This window comes from Lampetra planeri, chromosome 7, assembly GCF_965212315.1.
Source record: "Lampetra planeri chromosome 7, kcLamPlan1.2.h2, whole genome shotgun sequence".
NCBI classification, from domain to species: Eukaryota; Metazoa; Chordata; class Hyperoartia; order Petromyzontiformes; family Petromyzontidae; genus Lampetra; species Lampetra planeri.
Genome location: NC_136113.1, coordinates 10559694 through 10578424, shown reverse-complemented (window position 1 = coordinate 10578424; position 18731 = coordinate 10559694). Strand labels below are relative to the sequence as shown.

General features: G+C 48.2%; 1 protein-coding gene across 1 annotated transcript; it reads left to right on the top strand.

Annotated features, from left to right (window-relative positions):
- Positions 1-10240: 10240 nt before the first annotated feature.
- KLHDC9 (kelch domain containing 9) lies at positions 10241-14940 on the top strand. Its single transcript, XM_078596297.1, is given in 3 exon segments — positions 10241-10433; positions 10436-10519; positions 12740-14940. Coding segments are annotated over 3 exon segments (1458 nt in total). The 3' UTR covers positions 13921-14940.
- Positions 14941-18731: the final 3791 nt, after the last annotated feature.

Sequence of the window (18731 nt, the reverse complement as noted above, 5' to 3'; positions counted from 1 at the left end):
TCAAGCATATTCGGTGGGGGCGATGCCGGCGGTGGGGGGGGGGGCAACATCTGGGAAGATATCTGAACCGGTACGCGGTTCCCAAAATGCATGACATGTTTTATTCGTGTGCGGTGGTCAAGGTGATTTGGAGTGCCGAGTGTCACCGACTCGCCTTGCCGCGGTGTGGTTTCTCCGGCTTATCAGCGCTGACAAACGTCGTTATGGGAATGGGCCAAACATCCCAGCGTAGCAGGACCCTCGTGAACGAAAAAGGAGGCTTGAGACTCAGCGCAGTTGAATTTGTAGAGGTCTACACACACGTGTACGATGTCACCTCTGGGGACTCGGAGCGCGATAATTTTGCATTTGCAATTCGTATTTCGCAGCTCAGCGCTCCATAAATTAAGCGGTCGCTTGTGCAGAAACCCCCCCCCCATCGGAGTTACGTGAGGTCACGGAATATGTCACACAAACACGGCGTTATTATTGACACGATGATTTGGGTTTTTTCTTGGTTATTAAATCGAATCCGCTCGTAGTAGGAGTAGAGACATTAACTGAAGACATTGGTCAATAACACTGTGTACGTGCGTGGCCTTAAAAGGACGAACATATTTACAATAGGCGACGTTTCTGACAATGGGCCTTATTCATAGCACACATGTGAGTGACAATTGTGTTTTCTGTTGTTTGTGCGCCAATTTCAGCGCAACAGGAATCACCAAATCAATTGTGGTTGTTGTCACTGACTTAACCATGGGCTGAAACACAGACCCGCTCATACACTTGATGCATAGCCTCCTGCAAGGGCCACCTCGCCCCCCCCTCCCCCACCACCTGCTAGCCAAGTGTGGGGTCAGGGTTCATGGTTGGAGGTGTTGTTTGGTCAGCCCTCGCCCGTGTTTCGACTGGGAATATTAGCGGTTGCTAAATTAGGACCCATCAATACGCAGCTGCGGATGTGGCTAATTGGAATGACAGGGTGTCACTATGTAACAAAAACAAATCCTTTGGTTTTTTTTATTGAAAATCTCTAACAGAGAAGAAGGGTAAAAAAACGAATCCTTCTGAGATGACATTTCTCATCATCACAAATGTCCGCAGGACATGAGTTTCCAGTTTATTTTCTTTAACCGAGTGAGAGTCTCATTAGCAAGAGTGACCTGAGTCATCACCAAAATGAGAAAAGCTAAAATTAAGTTAAAGGACAGCAACGAAGTCAATAGACACCAAAACTAAAACAACGGCACCGCACGAGGTCGACGGTGCAGACAGCACCAGCAGTAGCTACATCAACACGGTTGTTTATAAACAGCTTTTTACGCAATCTTGATTTGAAGCTTTCGTGACTGCAGGAATCCATACTGTTTGGTTCTTTTGGTAAAGTCACGTGGGTAGAAAAAAATAATAATAAATCACGACGTTTCGATCGCAACACAAGCGGTCGTCCTCAGGCAGAAAAAATAATCCAGCAATTCCACAACAAATTTCGATTTAAAGCTTTCGTGACTGCAGGGATTCATCTTCTTGGTTCTTTCGGTAAAGTCACGTAGAAGAGAAACAATAGAATAATAAAAATAAAAGAGTTCCACAGCAGTTCCACTGCTGGATAATTTTCCGCCTGAGGAGCCAAAGAGCATCTTTTTACACGCAATTTTTCTATGTTTAAAGCTATAAGGTGCTTTTAATAATGTATATTATTATCATTAACAATGAGCTATTTTTAATTATACTGCTGGATCATGACCTTCCCATGGTTATAGGTGGTGTTGAACCATACTTCATTACGCCGGACAGTGTGGGTTCGTGAAGAGGGAAAGATGTGGGTGGCGGAGGGCTGGTTTAGATATCAATCTCCTCCACTGACGTTACCCATGGCCAGGAATTGAACCAAGGTCACCGGAACCACCACGTCACCAGCCCCGTTCCATGTTAATAATGGTAATGATTTGTTTTGATCGAGTGCCCTGTGCTTCGGGGCGTCTGAGAGCACTTTACACACAATCAGCGCTTTACATCACATCTCAAACATTCGAAAGAGCACCCCCCCCCCAAGTGGCAGCTGGCACTGTGTAGCACAAGGTGGCTCAGCACCCGAAAGTTTGGACCATAGTGCCGGCACACAATGGCCTACTCGTTTCTCAAGAGGATCTTTAACATCCACTCCGCTGCAAATGACGCGTAATGGTTGATGCACAGACCGCAGTAATAACCAGGGGCTGCTTACCGGATTCGAACCAGGAACATCTGCAACGAGCGGGGGAACGAACTCCCACTGGGCCATGTCATGTTGTATTTTATATGTTTGAGTCTACATCTAGCGTAATTAAAAAACACACTCACAAAGCAGCCGATTGAAGAAATGTGGCCCGCAGACTAAACATGCTCATTTAGTGAAGTCGACACTATATTTAGCCAAAATAGGTCATTTTCTAAACGTGTAAACAAAACGAAAGACCTCACAACGGTCCCCACGGGCGCTGCCGCAATGACCTCAAATGTTCTGCGTTGGTGACATCAGCGCACGCCCCAACAAGGGCCTTGCCTGTGTCGCAGTGAGGGCGGAGAAACGCGTGGCCAGCAAAAGCCGCCGCCACAAACGTCGAGGGCCTCGCTGACCGCACACGAAATGTCCGCTGTGTTTCTTCTCCTTCTGGCTGCCTGTGATCCAGCACTGTGCAGGCGAGGGTTGGTGGGTCGCCGCACGGTTGTTGTGGAACTCCCATCACGAGAGCGTCGAGGAGGTGCTCGCGAGGTGAATGCGGTACAGCAAGTTGACTTACCGCCATCTGTTTCCATCTGTACGGGGATATAATGTTGCTCCCTCGCGCGCGTGGGGTTTCTCCATGTGCTCCGCTTCCCGACCACGTAAATAATAAACACAATGTCATTAATTCGTGGAGAAGATCTTAAAATAAATGCCGCATTTAGCAGAACTCTTCTGAAAAAAAATCTGATTACACAGTCTTGCTTTCCTAGATAAATAAGTGCAAATATTAATTATGATCAATTATTAAGAAGTATGTAATGTATGTATGGAGAGCCTTTTTCGCACCCTATGCAGCCAACCGTGCTAATAGGATGATTTAAAGAGGTGGATTTAAACACATCATTGTGAAATGTTATTCGGAAAGATCACATCTGGGGTTATTTCATGTAGACATACTGCAGGTAGAGCGAGGACTTGAAAGCAATTAATTAACAGTCGCTAATTGAACACAGGGGATTTGGGGACTTGAGTTTGATGGTGATGACCTCAGTCACCTACACGAACAATGACGATGACGACAGACACCAATGCCATTATGAGCCGCTCGGCGCTCAGTCAACCCACACCACATATATAGTGAAGAGACCCACGGTCATTAGTGGGCGCATTGCGGTCACTCCACACAGAACCACGATCACACCGCTCACTACCACAATCACACCGCTCCGCACCACAATCACGCCGCTCACTACCACAATCACACCGCTCACTACCACAATCACACCATATACCACCACCAAAATCACACCGCACACCACCACGATCACACCATCACAATAATACCCCATAACTTTCTCAAAAATTGTAAAGATTTTTTACCACGACCACACTGAACACCAGACATTATTGTCAAAGTGGCAGCTGGCGAACGATCAAGGTCCTACAAAATCCCATCAGCACACACCTGCTATTATTCTAATTCATGAGTCACTGCCGAGAGGCTTCAGACCAAACACGGCGTCGTCCAGGAAGCGATGGCATTTACAGGCAACATGGAAAAAGCTGCCCACACAGATGGTGTTTATGTTTTATTATGCACCTCTTTAAATATAAAACAGCGAGCATTACGATTTTTTTGCGGTGGAAGCGCGGCACCATTATTTTTAAATGGGCGGTTCTGGCGAGCCCAGTATTCTCTTGAGATTGAAGTCTCCGAGGATAAAGCGAATAATTGCTGTGGCACAAGAGAGCAGAGCCGCTCTGAAGTGGCTGCGAATACGGTCCTCTCAAGCATCTGTCCATTAACGGCGTGGGTTCTCATCTCTTTTAGTCTGGGATGTTCTTCAAGTGTATGATGCATGGGGGTTACGTTTTTAACAACCGGGTTTTTTTTCCCTGGTTGTTAAGTTTATAATGTTGCACAATTTGCCTACGTGTTCATTTCGCCTCTCGGAATGAAACGCTTGTCCTGGAATGACTGTTCCCAACTGCTGGACGAATCCAGCGACCCAGGGAGAGCGCGTTTCACTCGGTCATTCACGCACAACAACAACACCACACATTGGTGCCTCCACGAGCCCCGCTCCCCTTCACAAACCAAGCACCCTAAGCGTTCTGAGTCGGGGCTCCACTCAGGCTTGACTCTGGCTCAAGCGAGCCAGCTCCAACCCACACTTAACTTGAGCTGGCTCTGAGCATTGTCCCAGACATGCTGAGGATTCATGTAAGCTGAGCCTGAGCCAAACCATGGTTGAGCCACTGCCAGAGGCCCAGCCGGAAACAAAAGCCGCGATGTAGAATACGGCCCTCGGTGTTGCAGAGATCGCCTCTTCAAACAGAATGCGGCTGAACAACATCGTCCCACGAGACCCATGAGCCATCGAGCAAAAGTGTTATTGTATTTAATGTCCACGATGAAACAGACCCATGACTAATAACTTAGTATAGATCGCACCACCATCGACGTATTATGGAGTGGAGCATGCCTGTAATTACACTGAGAGGCAGAAAGAGGAACATATGGATTAGAGAGGAGATACAAGCTAGAGCCATCATTGACCGTCAAGAAAAGTAAGTGGGATTGTGCAGGACGTGTCATGACTCGAACAGAGATGAAGGCTGGTGATCAAAATTAACGACAGTGGGCAGCCAAAGGGGAGAAACCACCCAAAAGGACCTCCACGCGGAGACGGAGCGATGAAATCAGCTCGTGTGCTGATGTTGGATGGGTTGCTGAATGGCAAGACCGTGAGAGAGGGCGATGGCTCGGGGAAGCCTTTACTCAGCACTAGATAGATCATGAGTGATAATGCATGAGGGATGATCCATAATCCACCACGGCAGAGGAACACATTCTTGCGGAGGGAGCTGGTAGGAACGTTGGGTTGCTCGGTCAATGGCCAGGGTCAACGGCGGCGTAGTGTATTCCGCAAATATGCCCGACTGTGAGGGCGGGCACAAGCCGGCGTGAGTAGGTTAAACGTTGAGTTTAATAAGGGCACCACGGGGTGACCAGCCCCTCCCCACCCAGCCCCACCCCTCCTACCCCCCACCCAGCCCCACCCTCCCCACCCAGCCCCTCCCCATCCTCCCCTCCCCACCCAGCCCCTCCCTCCCCACCCAGCCCCTCCCTCCACGACGGACGGATGGACACAACAATCCCCTGTGGGCTGGTGTAACCAGGAGGTTCCTACCAGTATAATACATGTTGTATCCCATGTTGGTGTACTCCGCTGAACGTTCTCTACGGTTTCCATGGAATGCTCTTGCCAACAACCCCGGGCAAGCCAGTAGCGCTTGTTTAACAGGACTACCACTGCTAATGAGACTCCGAAAGTTGAAATCATAAACAGTCTCGAGTTTGCCTGCATTCATGAAATGCCGCTGTAAAACATTGGGCCAAAGGGTTCACAGACTTATGGACTAAATGCAATTGTATTTATTTTTAGACCCTAAACGTTTTAAAAATCTTTAATAGAAACGTTCGCATTTGGTACTTGCACACACAGATCCAAGTGTGTCTCAATTTTACTTTCCTACATTGGGAATGTAAATTCCCTCAACAATTTTGTTCCGAAAACCAAAAGTAATGTGTTTTGTTTGGTGCAGCGTTACTATAACACACGCAGCACACGTGGGGATACAAACACACACACACACGCACGTGTGTAATTGGAAATGTTTACATTTTTTCCCGTAGCCAATTTTTTGCAATCACCGCACAGATTTCCGTTCCCGTCTACAGATCCTTCGATATCTTTCGCTCCTTATGCGAGCTCCACAGAACAAGGACGGCCACCACCGCCCTGATGTTTTAGGTTTCAAGCTGGGGTCAAAGGTCAACTCTGAGGAACCGCTGATGTCCTGGTGTTGAAACGTGTCAAGTTTGAACGGCGGGTTGAGTTCGGCTGCAGTTTTTCACCAAGAAGTCATGAAGCTGCTCACTCTATGTTTACCCTGCTCGATTACCCTTGTTACGTTTTTTGTTTGTTTCAACAAACGTCATTAGGTGCTGCGAAGAAGGGCAATTGCCCGAAACGTCGCTTATATATTTATTAATTTTAAATACAGTGTTATTGACGGATGTGTAGTTTTTGTCGCTATGCTGAGGTTGGCTCCGAAAGAGCAAATGAACCCTATCAGTGGTACAACTATCGCGGATGCAGGTGGTGCAATTACGCAGGGGGCCCATGGGCTGAGTGGGACCCGAGCACCGGGTCACAAATAAAAGGAAAGATATTTGACAGAAGGCCCGATTGAATTATTCGCTCCACTACCCATGCCAACCACGTCACTACGCCGCTGGACCAATTGCTTTAAAAAAAAATAGTTTTACTCGGTGAAACGGATACCGGTCGGTGTAATGATTTATTTCACTCACAGCTCACCACGAGTTCAGTTTTCCCCTTCTACTCTGAATGGGCCGCATGCACAGTGTTCGTAAAGTGCTCTTGCCAATAACGCCGGGCGATGAACGCCCCAGCAGCAATTGTCTTAAAGCGCCACACTCTATGCTTCTGATGCTGCTCATGACGATGATAGCGACAAACAATTGAAACCGGCTGCAATCAATAATCTCCCACCCCGCGTGTCTCCCGACGGCGGTGATTTGACATGCCTCTCCGCTGGGATCTGCTGTCTTTACTTGCGACAAATGTTTACCCCTTCAGCGGCAACGATATTCAATGTTGCACACCACAGAACTCGAGGAATCCCGGCGACTCCATTCATAGCATTGTCTCCTTTGTCGACTGATGTTTTGACACTCGTGTAACCATCAGCCGCATCAGAACATCAACAACAGGCCGATACGAACATCTCCTTCATCAATGCAAAATGAAAGACACACAAGCCACGGTATGTCTGTATGTTTACATTTTTTCGCACCCTACGTAGCCAACTGTGCGAATCGGTATTGCGATTGTGACATTATAATCTAAACGATGGACCAGAGAGTAAACCCATACAGACACATATATACACATAATGACACATAGAGACCCATAGAGATCTACAGAGATGCATTAATTACAAATCACAGTCGTGCGATTGTAGCCATGCAATCCAAATTATGGACCAAATTGTAAGCCGCTGTAGTCTGCCCTCCTTCCATTCCTCTCGTCGTGGCTACCAGACCTTGACATTGGCATTTAGCCCCTGGAGATTATGCCAAACGCAAGAATTGAATAACATTATTTGTTCTGCAGATTAGATCCAATGTGGACTAAAGTTTGGGATAACGTTGTGCTGCTATTATGGACTTTAAAACACGCATTTTCGGCGACTGTCATTTAGACTTTAATGTCAAAATAATTATGAGTAAAGAAATGTGTCACCTTCTCCAATCGAAGTGCTTTCATACCCAGATGTTTCGACAGCCGATCGTGAGAACGTCTAATGTCTGCCATGTATCGTCACCCTCGCTGTGCGACGCAACTGTTCCTTACGGAATACCTCCGAGGACAAACGCGTGCTGGGAAACGTTACGGAATCCATGCACTTGCACGGTTCTTCTTCCCTGTTTACCTGGCTGGCTCGTGTAAGTGCTGTTGACAGGACCCGAACAACGAGCCATGGAAATGTTTCCGTGAAGCAACAAGGAGGGCGGATGGAAAGTTACTTACAATCACTGTAAAGATTTGACAGCCAAGGTAAATGTTTAACCAATGTTATTGTTGGCTGGAATTTCTCATTAAAATAAATATGTACGTGGTATTGTTTGTGTTTCGATTTATTACGTCGCCTGTGCGTGTGTATGTATAATTTTACGAGGGGTGTACAATGTATTCACCCTCATACCCACGTACTCCCCTGGCCACCCAACGTGGTGCAATTGTATTCTTGCCCACGATTGCAGCAGTAGCAGCAGTGTGCCCAGGAGCTCAATGCCAATGTCGAGGTCTGCCAGCCACGGTGAGGGGGCTTCTGGGGAGAGTTGGTGTAGTTTTGCAGTTCCTCCTCCGTTGAAGGTGCACGGACTCCATTCGTGCACTCGTCTTCATTGTCCACTGATGTTTTCTACACTGGTGTAATGGTCCATAGTTTGGATTGCACGGCCTCAGTCGCACTATTGTGGCTTGTCTTAAAATTTACATTCATGAAGAAGATGTGCGCATCGGCCTGCCGATGTTATGATGTGGTCGATGGTTCCACCAGTGTCTTAAAGGAGGAATGTAAAAGCCAGGAGGTGCGACGTTTTGGGTCGCGATTGGGGGGTTTATTCCGGACGTCAACGAAGAATCGACATCCTCGGCTGGCGCGTGCGTGCACGATTCGATGTTTTTCAGTGCAGCGGCCTCTAGTAGTTATTTACGCCGTCACTTAGATTTTCCACGACGACGCGAATTATGAACCAGCGTAACGTATTTCAACTGTTTTAATTATGTTATTAACATGCCACATATTTTAGAAACGACATTCTCGATCACCTGTCAAGGCGTGAGCAAGTGCAGTCTCCAGCTCGTTTGATCCACTCCGTTTCTCTCGTCTCTTGATGTGTGTGCTATGAATACGGGCTTTGCCAGAAACGACGCCTGTTATTTCTTGTTTTCCTTTTAAGGCCACACACAGAGTGTTATTGACGAATGTTTGGAGTGTTTTGTTTGCTAACCCGCGTGCGTTCTCTCATCCACGTGTTCCTATTTCTGTCTCGCAGTGTACCAAACGTCGAGCGCGACGGATGAGGGGACTCGATACATTGGGCCATAACACTGTGGCCTAGGCGACGTTTCGGGCAATGGCCCTTCTTCTTTACAGCACACACATGGAACGGCCAGAGAGATCAGGTGGATAATCAGAGTTGGAGACTGCGTTCTACACCATGGGGCCAGATGAGAACTACGTTTGTAACGTTTTGACCCCGTGCCCCCACTGGACATCGGTGAAAAAAAGCTTCACAGTTTATCGGATTCCTCCAGTCTCAAATAAAGATTCCGATTTGAATGTTTTCCGATTAACACTTTTTTCAAGTGTCATGTGAATTGTTAGCTATCATTGGGTAACAGACAAACCGTTTTAATAAATAAATATGAGTAAATAAATTCATTTACATAAAAAAAAGTTCCATTATATATTTGTGCTGGGATCGTGAGGTGGTTTCACATGCATTGAGATTATTTATATTATTTTCGTGTTATATTATTTTCGTGTTATATTATTTTCGTGTTATATTATGTTCGTGTTATCTTATTTTCCTGTTATATTATTTTCGTGTTATCTTATTTTCGTGTTATCTTATTTTCGTGTTATCTTATTTTCGTGTTATATTATTTTCGTGTTATCTTATTTTAGTGTTATATTATTTTCGTGTTATCTTATTTTCGTGTTATATTATTTTCGTGTTATATTATTTTCGTGTTATATTATTTTCGTGTTATCCTATTTTCGTGTTATATTATTTTCGTGTTATATTATTTTCGTGTTATATTATTTTCGTGTTATCTTATTTTCGTGTTATATTATTTTCGTGTTATCTTATTTTAGTGTTCTATTATTTTCGTGTTATATTATTTTCGTGTTATCTTATTTTCGTGTTATATTATTTTCGTGTTATATTATTTTCGTGTTATATTATTTTCGTGCTATAAATGTTCAAATGATGGGCCACTTTTGTTGAGCTAACATTTGTGGCCAGGACGTTTCTGAAACGTAAGTTAATACCTCAGTGGGCTTTGCCTGGTACGTGTTTGGGTGATTTGTTTACCGTTATACTATGGGTCTTTGGGTAAAGCCACGTAGATAGAATAATAATAAGACGATCGCTTGTGTTGAGATCGAAACGTCGTGATATTTTTATTATTATTTTTCTATCTACGTGGCTTTACCGAAAGACCCATAGAATATGTATCCCTGCAGTCACGAAAGCTTTAAGTCAAGATTTGTTTACATTTCTTGTTCTTACCCGCCCCTTATTGGACATCTGTAATAAAAAATAGCTTCATAGCTAATCGGATTCCTCCAGTGTAAATATTTTGATTCTGCTCAGGGAGAGAGTGGGGGTGGGAGGGTACCAGTGGCGGAGGTGGTGGGGGTGGGGTTTGTGAATAAATTATGTTAATCTCCATGTCCATCCAACCAATCAGAGAGAAGCAACGAGTGGACCCGGCTCACCAGCTCCATCCCCATGGCGACCACGGCGACAGAGGCAGGGCGCCCGGCCTGGTGATGATGTCCGCCTCCACCACCCAGCCTCGCTCACTGCTCTCGGGTCGCGTACCCGAAACGTCGGCCCACTTATCCCTGTACGGCGGCGGCACGGCGGGGAGCCCAATTCGCGCTGCGAACCCGACAGGCGATGAGTCGGGTCACGACCGCCGGTCGACATCAGCGGTGAGTGGCGACTTTGCGCGAGGATTGTTGGTGAAGCACGGAGGGACATCGATTAAGTTGTCGCCTTGTGACAATGCAGTTGATTTAACCTGCGAGTTTAGAGAGGGTGGTGAGAGGGGGGGGGCTCGACGATTGTCATATTCGAGAGAGGGAAGGGAAAAGCCCCCCACTGCGCCTCGCTATTTCGTGTGAGTACGAGACGGTGACCTTCATGAAGGAGGTCACCAAAAGGTCACCAGGGGGGCAGACACTGCCCACTACGTGCCTCTAGACCGCAGCAGACTGACACACTGACACACACACACACCATGTAATGCTCTACCGATGGATGTCCTCTCTCCACGAAACTCAGATAAGCACGGTTGGCTACGTACGGTGCGAAAGAAATTCAACATACATACACGTAGCTGTCAACCCACACGGCTTATCCGTGTTCTGTACGGGGAAATTGAGATTTCAGGTCCATGCGGCATATACAGAAGTTTCAATACGGGCGCACAAATATTATTTGTGTCTATTTGTTTGTTTCTGCCCTTGTGATGGGACTTTGCAGGATGGACGTTGAGATTTATGAGGGCACTGGGTGACCAATAAGGTCTGAATTGGTCTGTAATAAGGTAGGGCACTGATGAGGGTTTGACAGGTATGAATTCAGTGCCGTATCCCATTTATTAATAAACTCGTGACAGCGAATAGTCATCGATTATTGAATAGAGAAGTGGCCCGTACGTGTCATACCGCTCCATTGACAGGATGAACTCCTTGACTGATGGGATGGCTATGGCCACTTGGAATGATTTTGCCACGTGCTGCCCTGCCCTCGTGACTGTGCAAGTGGCTATTGATTAGCAAAATACAGCTCTGCCTTCTATAATATTCGTGCAATAATAGTCACTCTGTATCTTATTCTTGGTTCTTTCGGTAAAGTCACGTATAAGGGAAATAATAAAATAATACAATATAAAACAATACAAATTCTCACGATGTTCCACAGCAAGAACATTTTCTTGCTGTGGATTTCACACCTGACGATGATTGCTTGTGTTGCAGTCGAAACGTCGTGAGAATTTGTATTGTTTTATATTTGTATTTTATTATTTCCCTTCTACGTGACTTTACCGAAAGAACCAAGAATATGAATCCCTGCAGTCACGAAAGCTTTAAATCAAAATTTAACCACTCTGTATCTGTTTAATAAATATGCAACTTGATTATGTAATTGTACTACGATCATTCTCAATATAATTTTCCTGAGTCGACTTTCGTAGCAGGGAATGTATTATTTAACAACGAATTTATGTTTCTGCAATACGTTTTTTCGTGATCATTTATATTTGCATCATTGCTGTATTTTAAAAAATAAATGTGTATTGCCTTTGTCATTCTGTTGATCCAGATCACTTGTAACTCGGACGATGTCCTGGTCTCTTGAGTTCTCACCCGGTTAAACAATTCAGCCTAAAATCTTTAAACCCCTGCTGAACGTTTTATTTTACGACAGTGGCTTAGACACGTTACAAGAATAAACCCAGACAGGTTCCCGCACTTTGCGATGGACACAAAGGTGTAAGGAAAAAGGTGGATAGAAAACAAGGTGGATGGATGCAGGGACAAAAGACCTACAAGATTACGGATTGAGGTTGAACGAAGCAGCGTCACTAACCACGGAAAGGTAATCGTGGCGGAAAGTAATGCAGCCCCATCATTCGCAAAAGTGCTCAAGTTTCAGGATTACTGCGTGAATGCAGGTGAGAAGTAAAGAGACCAGGATAGTTTCAATTGCAAGAGTGATTGAATCAGGACAGCAGTAACAGCAACAGTATTGCTGCTCCATAATAAAGGTTTTGGGTTAGATCGTGTAAATATATAAATGTGTCGTTAAAACCCGCCACCACCCGACACAGCCAACTAGTAAGGGTTGTCACGTAAACAGAACGTGGCCAATTCGTCACTAGTACAGCACACTGGTGTGTTGGAGAGCCAAGCCACAACATTTACAATCTGAGTACGACGTTTTGCCAGTAATTACAACTAGCTTCATCAGGCGACAGATAGATTGGCTGACGTCTGATGATGCTAGGCTGTGTCGGGTGGTGGCAGGTTTTAACGACACATTTATATATTTGCGCGATCTAACCCCAAAAAAACCTCTATTATGGATGATATTGGTCGCGAAAGCCTACGTGTTAAACAGTATTGCTGCTGTTGCTGCTGCTGCAGGCCATTGCGGGTTGCAGATGGAAGACCCTGATGAGACTGAGGGCTCTGCAATCCCCGTGGACCCCCTGGCCCCCGCGTCCATTCCTGCGTGGAGGGTTCTCCTGAGCGACCCCTGCCTCGCCCGCCTCCACCACACCTGCACGGCGGCGCACGGGGGGCAGCTGCTCTACGTGGTGGGGGGTCTGGCGCGGCCGGGAGGGCCGCCTCTGTCGGATGTCGTGGCCGTGGAGCTGCGCGGGGGCCAGGACGGCATCACCGCGGTGGTGCGGGCAGTACCGGGCCCCGCACCGCCGCCCCGTAGCCACCACGCTGCGGCGCTCCTCTCCCGTCGGTGGCTGCTTGTGCTGGGCGGCTGGGACGGGGCGCGGCGCACGGCGGACGCGTTTCTGCTGGACACGGAGAGCGAGGGCGCCGGCTGGCGGACCCTCTCCGAGGAGCCGGGCAGCGAGCCGCCCGCGGGCCTGAGCGGGCACTCCCTCACGGTGGTGCGCGAGCCGGCGGGCCGCGCGGATGGCCGTGCCGAGCTGGTAGTGCTAGGCCGCGAAGGCGGCGTGCGCACACAGCGCCGCCACGGCTGCCTGTACCGCGTGCACTTGCATCCGGGTCGCGGCACGCTGCGCTACGAGCCGCTGCCCGCCCTCGTCGCGTCCCGCTCGGGACACTCGGCCACGATGGCACGGGAGCCGAGCAGAGGAGGACACCGCCTCCTCGCGTACGGCGGCAGGGACTCCAGGGAACTGGAGGTGGTAGCTCGCTGGCCGGCGCGAGGGCCTGGCTCCCTGGAGCTTGGCTCGCTGCCGGAGTCAGTCAGCTCGGAGGATGGGGCCTTGGAGCGGTACCTGTGGGCCATCGCGGCCCCGAGCCGTGGGCCCCCGCGTGCCCTGCGCCTCCATGCGATGACGCCGTTGGGGCCGCGGATCGCGCTGCTGTCTGGTGGAGAGGAGAGCTTCTCCTGCGTCTCGTCCCCGTCGCGCCGCGCCACCAATTTGCGCCTCCACCTCCTCGACACGAGCCGCACCGAGTGGCGGACCCTGCAGGCCGCGGCGCTGGAGCGCAGCGTGCACTGCATGTGCGTGCTGGGGGGCCACGTCCTTGCAGTGGGGGGCCTCCCGAGCCGCGGGGGGCACCCCTGCCCTGAGCTCTGCATCCTAGAGTTGTCACCGGGACTCCCCGAGGCGTGAGCTTGGCCAGTAATGCGTCCCTGTGGCAGCCAGCCCCGTGCCGTGTGGACAGATGCAGCCTCTGCTGCCGCACTGCCAGCGCTGTCTGATACTTTTAGGGGTGTATGCTTTTTACCACCACGTATGCCAGGTCACTCTTGCGTGAGTACCAGGTGGTTAGCATGATCGCTATGCATTGTGTAGTGTTACTATTATAACTGCAATAGTCATGTTTGTTCCGGAGCATTAACAATTGCAGAATTGAGTGGCTCCCAAACCCTGGACACCCTTGCAAACGAGATGTTCCTTCTGAAAGCATGTTCCATGTGAAATATTGTAATAAATAAACTCTGACTCATGTCACCACCATGGCAGGGTCTCAGGATCCAAGGGTCTCCTGGTCCCTTGAGGATTGCCCTGGGTGTCCTCCAGTGACAGCCGGTTCCTTGAGTTTCCTCTTTCTATTGAAAATCATGAGGAGATACTCTCTCACCTTTGGTTCCTATGCTGTAGCATCGGGGTAGAAATAAATACAAATAAATTTCAGCCACTCTTCACCACGCTGGTCAATGGGAATTGCTGAAGGGGGTGCGGAGAGGCGGATCCAGAACTGGTACTGAAATCACTTTCCACTGTTTTCCGTAGCTGGGAATCGAACTCAGGTGGCCGGGTTCACAACACAACACGCTAACCACTGTGCCACCTCTCCTCCACAATTGAAGCAGCACGCAGACTAAATTGTTCGCAAGGGAGAGAGGCATTTCGAGCCATTTCGAGACAAGTTTCAAACAACACAGACACATTGTTGTTCTGTTGCCACCTATGCACCTCATTGCTCAACCGTGGCTTCCGTCACTTACATTAGTTTTCTCTGCCCATGGCACAAGCCTTACGTGACGACAATCGGGAGAGTTCCCTCTGTTGAACGTTTTCAAGTTCATTGCAACGCTCTTTGACTTTATGCAGAAATGTGAATTTATATTTTTCACTGGAGTTATTGATTTAGTCTTTTTCCCAACAGAATAAAACATGATTACTTTCACACACACACTGCTGTGAGTTTTTATAGTGTTACTGCCTCCTGCCCTCTCTCTCTTCTCTGCTGGCCGGAATCTCTCAACTCATTAGCACAATGCGGTTGCTTTGAAGATCATTACCCAATCCAATCCTAATTTATGAATGGATTCTTGAGATTAAAGTCCAAAGTGAAAGAGATTTCCTGCTGCTCAAATGAGCATTGAGGTATTGGTGCTCATCTGTTTACAGCCCTGAGCCAGTGGTGGTACTCAATTTGTTAATTCCAGAGGAGTGTTGGGTCAACCGCCAACCAGGATTTGAATTCGGAAACTTCGGATTGTGAGCGGCTTGCTCTACCTCCTCGCCATCTGGCCGGTTATTGATTGGGCACGACATTTTCTCATCCTGTAAATGTTTGGGGAAGTGCTGTTCGCCAGCACATGTTCAATTCCACATGGCGAACAAGTAGGTGATGAGGCCAGTACCACGCCCAGCCGTCTTTGTCTCCCCAGTGCTAATGCTTGGTCCCACCCTAACGGGTATCCGCGCTTAGTTCTGCAGTCATGAGTCTCTCAGTGTCTCATTCATCACCGTCAAATAGAGCAGTACCACTCCCCTCCTTATTTACTTTCCCCCTCCCTTACGTGCCTCTGCTCATTGGGTGATGTTAGCCAACATCTATATATTGAAAATCAGCTCAAGTCTCTCGTATAAATCTCTTGATGTCTGCGTGGCCACCCCCACTCTAAATTCATCGCTACCCCCTGTGACAACATGTATGTCTCGTGAACATCTTTCGCACTGGACGGAGCCAATCATGCTAATCGATGCTGCTCCGTTAAAGCTAATTTCTGCTGCCTCATCTAACCCTATCTTCCCTCCTCTCTCATCACCCTTTCATCCCCGACATCTTGGCCCGGTCATTTTTCCCCCTCATCCCCTTCCTGCCCGGCGCTCCTGTCTTCCTGCTGCTCATCTTGAGCCGTCTTTGTCTTGAAGACTACCGTCCCGGCATCCCTTGCCTTCCCCTGTCTGCCCTTTTGTGCCACCGACTCTATTCCCCGTGGTGTGCCACTGGTAACAAACAAAACGTGGATAGATTACTTTTATCATTCGCCGGCAGCATCTGAAATGTGCACCATGCGCCTGCTCCTGAAGTCATCCACTGGCTCACCAACCTCCACATGAACATTAAGATGCTGCAATGTGAAGGAATAGGAAGATTGCACCAACCGATGACTTTTCTTGGTTTTGGAGAAAGTCGTAGATCGATGTACGTGGAAGAAACCAGAGCTGAGCTTGAACATGTGCTTAGTTGAGGTATTGCTGCTGTGGTGCCATAGTTGCCTGTTCAATTCCATCGCTCGGCGCGGCAGTTGAACAATTTTTAAAAAATCCAGCCTCCCCGCACCCGCCTCCGTCCGCCCCACATTGCAATGGGTACACAACATGTTACTAAGTCGACCGGCAAGATGCGTGTAGTGGGGTAAAGTGTGGGTACGCCCATCACTTCCAACACGTCTGGTCAACGTGGAAGAGGAGGCCAAATACCACTCGAGAGTTCACTCCAACCTAGGCGCTTCCACCACCAGGTAGCGTGAGCAAGCAATTGCAGGGCCGTGCCTTGACATTTTTTTCCCCAAATCGATTGAGATTGGTGGAAGTGAGGCTTCATTTCTCATGGAATATTTTCCGAGCCCCTCCTCCCAACTCTCAACGTCCCTGATCCCGAGAGGAAATATTTCCCGCAGCTCAGCCCCGGGACAGCTGTGGCTAAAAATAAGCCTTGGGTGGGAGATGTGGAGAATTTGAAATAAAAATGTATTTTCTCTGTGGTGTCACCGTATTGTTTCAGTGGCGTATCTATCAATGTATCACCACGTGTATGTGTATATAATTAGATAATCGTTTCCAGTTGCGAGGCGGTGGTAATGACGATGGTGGTGATATTGTAGGGGTAATTTCACACTTGTTTGGAATTATTGGTTTGACTTTCCCGCAGTTTGTATTTATATGTTTGTACTCACTGTTCTGGACATGTAAACATGGTATTTTTTTAGGATCAATGCAGGGGATTGTGGGAGTTTTGGAGGGTTTATTTGAACCGCAACTCAAGATTTCGTAGGAAACCAGCATTGGTTCTATGGAATTACTCGTTTCTGTGATAGAAACGTGGAATTCATACCACTTGCCCACGGATATATTTTGGTTAAACATATGCAACTAGGATAACGTTGGTGCACTGGCAAAACAGTTGAAGGAGGGCACTCGGGTCATTGGCAGTTGTGTAGCTATCCGAGTGTGCAGGCGGTGCAACTGCACCCCGGTGTGTTGGAGCTCATGGGGCCCCAGCACCACGGGCCACGAAGAGGTGGGAAATTGTACAAGGGGTGGCCCCATTGAATGTCTTGCCAATGTCAACCAGGCTACGCTGCTGACCATGGGGTCACGATTAAACAAGGGCACTGGGGAAATGTTGGCAACGGTCTAATTCTGCAACGAGGTTACAGGGGTAGCGTATTTGTCGGGAGCACGATGTTACCTTGGTGTGTGCGCGGTGCACACGTGCCCTGGTAGAGAGACAGGCATGACAGTTAACGTGTGTATATGTGTGACAACGTGTGCTCGCCTAGGTCGGCTCAGGCTGAAATTAGTACCTGGAAACTTCGGTCACTGGGTGAGATAAAGGTGGCCAGGCATGGTCCTGGCTACACCACCCCAAGCAGTGCGCCGTGCCGGTCTTAATCGCACTTGCCCCAACAGCCTGTGCAGGCTATGCTGGGATTCTATGGCTTTGTCTTCTGCCAGTTTGTGTGTACATAGTGTTGGGGGAGCCCTAGCACAGTGGTTAGCACACTGTGCTACGGGCCTGGCGACCCAAGTTTGATTCCAACACCAGTTACGATGATTTTAACCAGTCCTCGGCCTCCCCTAGGTCGACTCAGCTTCAAATGAGTACCTGGTGGTGTGTGTAAACATCGCCACTGTGGAGACATAGGCGATCGGTGTGGTACTGGCCACCGACCCCTCGCATGCTGGCCTTCATAGGTGCTCGCTAATAGCACTTGCCCCAAAAGTCTGTTAAGGCTACGCAGTTGGTGTTTGACTTTGTACTTCCAGTAGTTGTAGTGTGTGCGCATAAAGTGACATCAAGGTCAGATTGCTGAAAACGCCATCGTCTTCGGTGTGCTAGTGCATCCTTTGGCCGCCCGAGGAAGCGTGTCTTCGAAGACCAGGACCTTAAGGCCTATACCAAGCTCATGGTTAACTCAGCAACAGTGATCCCCACCCTCCCGTATACTTCAGAGGCATGAACAACCTACAGCAAGCATTTCAAAGCACCAGAGAAGTCCCACCAACGCTGCCTCCGAAAAATACTCCAAATCAGGGACGTGCGGTCAGGGGAGGCAGGGGAGGCAGAGCCTCATCTGCCATACTCCAATGAAAATAGCTGTTACGAAAAAAAAAAGAATCAAATAAAATAAATATGAAGATTTTTCCACTGATTTGTGTTATAAATGTCATTTCTGTACGATTCCAACCATTTGTATAGTCAAAATCGCCAAATTTGCGGAGCTCCGCTGCAAATACAAGAAGAGACGAGAGGCGAGGCAGCGACGAGCTCAGCCTCCCCTCTGATTGCGCAACCCCTCAGTAACTGGATGGAGCGCGGGCAATAAGCGCGTGCCTGTTACTATCTCAGTATGTCACCAATGTAATGTTTGTAGACCCCTTCATTTCATGTCCTCGCCTTCCATACTCCAGGTAACTTATTTCACGTATGTGTATAAATATATTTAGGCTCGCTGGTCTCG